Genomic DNA, 6000 nt, shown 5'->3' on the forward strand with positions numbered 1-6000 from the left:
TACGGTGGGAGATGACTGAACCAATCACCCATCAACCTTCTCACAAGAGGAATGAACCAATTCCAGAGAAAAACCAAAGAAAGACTCAATGGAATTGCTCTCAATGGGGAGCAGGAAAGGCACTCAAGATGATTTGCAGTGCTAATTATTGTTGCTACTAACAGAAGAATTAAAAAGTTGTTCACCTTATAAAACAAACAAACAAACAAAAAAACAAACCCATTGCCATTGAGTCAATTTTGACTCACAGTGACCCCCACTGGGTTTCCAAGGCTGTAAATCTTTACGGAAGTAGACTGTCTCATCTTCCTTCCCTGGAGTGGCTGATGGGTTTGAACTGCTGACCTTCTGGTTAGCAGCCAAATGTCTTATACCGGATCCGGTATACCATCAGAGCTTCTTGTACGTGGGTAAAAATAGCTAATGGTACCCACCTTATATGTGGGTGAAAACAGCTAATGGTACACACACCATGGTTTTTGTTGTTGCTGTTTTTTTAAAAAAATGTTCTCTTATTTAAGATGCACAATCACTCTCAGAAATATAGACTACTATTATCTCTTTTATAGATGGGAAACTCAACAAGGTTAGGACATTGCCCTAGTTGGGAAGTGTGAAGAGCCAGGATTTGATCCAGGTCAGTCTAACCCCCAGAGCCCTAGCTGTTCACCTCTCCACCCAACTGGCCCAGGATGGCATTTCAGAACATTTAAAATTAGCATCGACTAACAAAAAATTGATTCACACAAGACTGATTAATGAAAACCAGCAACGGTATAGACAGCAGACTGCCTGCATTCTTTAAAAGATGATAGGCTTTAACTATCTAGGGCAAGGGAAAAAAAAGCAGGATTCTAATTATGTACACTCCTTCTTCTAAAGTAGAGAGATATTATGAGCATCACGTTAACATGCACTATTTCTGAGTTTTACAAGATTTAGTTTAAAAAATGTGAATGATCCTGCTTTGTCAGCTTAGAAACAGTGCTGGAATTCATTAGCTACATTTGGGGGGTGGGGGAGAAGGGAGGTTGCACAGAATCTAGGTTAGTCCACCTGGCTGTAAAAATAGAATTCTGCAAAATTAAAATAGTACACTGCCTCATTATTATTCCAGTCTCAAAAAGAAGAATTAAGCAAGCCCAAGAAGAGAAAGGTGTATTTTCCCTGTTATCTCAACAAAGCATCAATTTTGAACTCAGAAAATGACCATGACCATGTAGTAACCAAGAATACAATCTGAGAGTTTAAGGTCCTTCCTGCATATCCCTAAAGAGTGATCAACTCTTCCTATAAACTTCCAGCTGTCATTAGCATTTTCAGGGGAGCTAATACACTGCATGATTCCACAAAAACATTTGTTTAAAATCTTACACTAGTGATAGTTTATTTCCAAAAAGAGAATGAGTGACACCAAAGAATTAATCCCAATACAGTTCAGTGTATTTCAGTCCGTTCAGAAATGAAGTCTAGATGAGCTACATTTAAGGGAGTTCCACAAAACAGCAGCTATAATCAACTAATGGAAAGTATACTTCCTGTACAGAGAAATTATCGATTGTTATTGCTTTCCCTTCATTACAATATGCTTACATGCAGCCTTCAGAACAGATTCAAAATTATATCAGCCCACCGGATAGTCTGATAATTGTGATTTCCTCTTACTACTTAAGAGTTTAGGTAAGAAAAGTTCTCATGAGTTTATAAAATTGTCACTTGTTCTCCCTATTCCTCACTGGCTCAATGATAAAATTCCTAAACACAGGCAGCCAATAATTCTAAAATGGGATCTCAACAAGTCTAAGAACAGTCCCGTGGAACTTATGATCACATTCTATTAAATTCTAGCTTTCCTCAGTCTGAGCTAGTTTCCTAACTAGATTTCATTAGCCCAATAAGCTAATAGAGAATAATCAGCAAATACATGTCCAACTCAGTTTTAATACACAGACTATTTAAAAATGAGGTATCTCCATACTAATAATCCATGTGGTACAGGTGTCAGCCATCAGAATTTTAATGAAAATAAAGAAACCCCTTTCACATACGGTCGTGGTACTTCAACAAGACAGACTGATGTGGAAATGGGACAATGGCAGAGACAAACTAAGCATGAACTTAAGTTACAAGTTTGCTTTCTCACTTTCCACCTAAGCATTCAAGATTCAAGGTACAAACTTTATCACCACCATTTTACAGGTTATGAAGAGTGAGTGAGTGTTGGAAACTTTCATGATCTGGCAGACCGCTTAAAGGAACTCTCAGTGAGCCATCAAGGATTTCTAACCCTGTTATTTACAGAAAGATCATCAAAGTTGTGAGGAGGGAATTCACACTTCCACACTTTTTCAAGTCTGAAATTCTTCTGCTGACTTCAATATTACAACCCCCCCCCACACAATTACAATTACAAATGCATTAGAAAAAGGTCTTCATCTTGTATTCAGTTAACTCTGTGTTAACTACTAGTCATCCTTCTAGAAACTTCTAACTGTAAGTAACCTCAGATTCTTTATCAATGTTCTGTAATTGTACTTTTTAAAAACTGCAAAAAATGACATGTTTTACAGGGGGAAGAGTAGTGTGGATTCTGGAGGTATTCCACCAAATACAATTAATCTATAAAATTTTAAAATTATTCTATTAAATTGATTAACAGATGCTAAAAAGACAAAGAGCAAACATACCAGGAACTAGTTACTTTATTTTACTCTTCAAATTGTTACTGAATACCCAAATCCCGCACAAGAGTCCGCCCCACATTTCTGACACCACTGCTACTATTTCCGTCTGACTGGACTCTAGATCTTAGAGGCGGCAAGCCAGACTGTGCACCTCTCTACCTCCGTAGACTTTATACAGGGATGCTGGCACACAAATGCTAAGACTGGTCAAGATAGAGCTTTGTGGGGCAAAGAAAACTTCAGGTATCTCCTGCTAGAAGAGATGCCGGAGTGGAGGAGTTGCTGTTTCACACGGCACTTCAATCACTCAGGAGGGGCACTGAGTTTCCAGTCTCTCCGTCGAGCTTTGACGATTAAACCGGGAGGGCATTATTACCCGGAGGGCAAAGGTAGCCTCCGAGAAGGGTGGAGGCTGCTTCTCCCGGGAGAGAAAAGCGCTCAGTTTGCGGCCTCCGTCGTTATATAGAAGCACTGGATGGCTCGTCTCTGCTGCCTGCTAAGAAGAGCTATTTTCGCCCACAGCCAAAATCAGCAACAGCAAATTACGCTGCAAACAATGAAGAGGGCGCCTGCTTTGCACGGCTAGAAACTCTGGAAAGGCAGCGCGAAGGCTGACTTTTCATTTGGGCAGAGCCGGGAGCAGCCGCCACGGGAGATGGAGAAGCCCGCCCAGCCGCGCCCCACGCCTCTCCGCGCTCCGGCCCTGTGTCTCGAGCCTGAAGCTCCGAGGGCTGGGGGGACTCGGCAGCTGCCTGGGAGATTAGAAGGGGGTGGGGGGCGCGGGAGGCGTCTCACCCAGGCCTGGAAAGCAGGGCCGCGCTTGGCGGGATTCCCACACGTCCAGGCGCCGCGCGGCGGGCGCTCCCTGGCGGAGAGGCCGATGGAGCGCGGCGCAAGGCACAGGCTGTCGGGGAGACCTGTCCGACAGGCGCTCGGGGACAGAGTCAGGAGGGGTAGTTCGGGTTTTACTCTGTCCTCCATCCCGGCGGCAGACCTGAGGTCTCGGGGCCGCAAGCCGGGTTCCGACGTTCCCTTCTCAACCCTGCTAGCTCTGACAGAGTGCGGAAGCGAGAAACCGAGAGGCAGGCAGGAAAACGCGGGGGTCGAGAGTAAACGCGGGAGCCAAACACTCCCCGGCCTTACCCCCGCGGACCTCGGCGCGCGCCCACCGCCAGACTCCCCACGGCTCTCACCCGGCTCTTGCAGCGATGGTGCCGGCCCGGGTCCGAGTAGGTCCGGTCCACGGTGAGCGCCGTGTCACTACCCGGCATCTCGGCGCTCGGGCTTGAACTTTCCCGTCTCTCGGGTACGCTGCGCCGCGAGCTGCTTGTCGTGCTCGGACTCACCCCTGGAGCCGCGGCCGAGGGGAGGTGCGGGCTGCTGCAGCTGTTGCCCGCACCCGCACAGCCACCCTGCGCCGCCGCCGCCGCCACCCGGTGGTGGAGAAGGAGGAGCAGGAATGCGAGAGTCTCCGCCCCCTTCCTCTCTTCCCGCCTCCCCCTTGCCAAGACCCTTCTCCAGGTGCAATTTGTCTGCCTCCCTCTCTTGCTGAAACTTAATTCCTCTACCTCCTACCCTACCCACTTTTTCTTTAAAAGATGAGGGACATGTACAGTATTTATCGACTTATTTATATATTTATAATAAAAAAATAGCTTTTATGGCAAAATGTTGAAACTCGCCTTAAATGCCTCCTTTTATGTTAGTTTTTATTCAACATGAACTTATTGAGCATCTACCATGTGTCAGGCCCAGGGCTAGGGACCAGAGATTTAAAAGAACCCACACACACACACACACACACACACACACCATTTTATATTTCCTTGTAAACTACTTGAAAGTAACAAATCTATCTTTTCATATGGAGCCTAGAAGAGAAAGGGTTGATTGGTGAACAAATAAGTTGCCTAAACCCAAAGTCAGAACACCTGGGCTTGCAATGTAGGGTGTATTAGTGGGAGACTGAAAGTGCAGCTGTCCCAGACAGTAACTTGGATGCTCTGTGAGAATCCTAGAGGGAAGGTGGAATTTGCTCCTCCCCTTCAAATGGTTGGAGGAGGGTAGTGCCGGCTGAGGGAAAATATTGAGCATAAAAACAGAGGTACATTTGGAAAACTTCAAGCCATCAGTTTAGGGAGTGTCCTTGAGAACCGAAGGACATGAGAACAGTAGGACATGACAGAAAAGGGGAGGAAGAGCATGTGTGTAAGGCTCTACTTTCAGGGCTATTAGATATTGGGCAGCTGCTGGAAGTTTCTGAACAGAGAAAGGAAACATCAGAAGGAAATTTAGAAGGTTTATGTGATAGTAGTGTGAAGCACTGATTGAAGATGGGAAAGGGGCATTGGTTAGAAGGCCATTGCAAATATTAGGAACAATGTAAATGTCTATCAGGAGACTGGGTAAATAAATTATAGTGTACCCACCCAATGGAATATTAGGCAACTTTAACAGAATGGGACCCCCAGGGTGGTGCAAATGGTTAAGGTGCTTGACCAAAGGTTTGAAGGTTTGAGTCCACCCAGAGATGCTTTGGAGAAAAGCCTGATGATGTCCAAAAAATCAGCCACTGGAAACTATTAAGCACGATCTACTCTGACACACTTAGTGTCACCGTGAGTTGGAGTTGACTCTCTGGCAATTAGTTGTTGATAATAGAATGAGGCAGCTCTCTAGGTATGGCTCTGGGAATATCTCCAATATGTACAGTTACAGGAGCTCTGGTGGCACAGTGCCTAAGGCATTTGACTGCTAACCAGAAGGCTGGTGTTTCAAACCCACCAGCCACTCCTGGGAAGGAAGACTGGACAATCTACTTCCGTAGAGATACTGCCTTGGAAACCCAAGGAGGGGTCGCTGTGAGTTAGGACCGACTTGACGGCAGTGAGTTTTTTGAGTTTTATGTGTAGTTATGTGAAAAAAGAAATGTGCCCAATAATTTATATGATACTTTGCCATTTACGTAAAAACGGAATATATATGTACATGCTTCTATGTCATACTCTATTTCTGCATAATAAATAAAAAACTGAGACGATACCTAACAAACTGGTACCAGGGGAAAGGAACCAGATAGCTAGAAAGCAGGGGTGAAAGAGATTTATTTTTCACTCTATACACTTTTTTAAACTTTTGAATGTTTGTATTGTTAACATATACTAACTAATCAAAAGGTAAAATAGAAAATATTTTAAAAACAAAGTGGCTAAACTGACATAAATAAAACAAAGGAGAAGAACCACATGATCATATCAATTGATGCAGAAAAGGCATTTGATAAAATCCAACACCCATTTCTGATCAAAACTCTCAG

The 6000-nt window shown here is 44.3% G+C and overlaps 1 protein-coding gene across 1 annotated transcript in view; it reads right to left on the reverse strand.

Annotated features, from left to right (window-relative positions):
- Nucleotides 1-3955, reverse strand: part of TMCC3 (transmembrane and coiled-coil domain family 3) — a 107318-nt gene extending 103363 nt beyond the window's left edge. The window contains exon 1 of the mRNA XM_007946136.1: nucleotides 3878-3955. Within this exon, the coding sequence (XP_007944327.1) occupies nucleotides 3878-3955 (78 nt within the window). The remainder of the gene's footprint in view (nucleotides 1-3877) is intronic.
- Nucleotides 3956-6000: the final 2045 nt, after the last annotated feature.

Source organism: Orycteropus afer, unplaced genomic scaffold (assembly GCF_000298275.1).
Source record: "Orycteropus afer afer isolate SDZICR_OR568_19922 unplaced genomic scaffold, OryAfe1.0 scaffold00151, whole genome shotgun sequence".
Taxonomy (NCBI): domain Eukaryota; kingdom Metazoa; phylum Chordata; class Mammalia; order Tubulidentata; family Orycteropodidae; genus Orycteropus; species Orycteropus afer.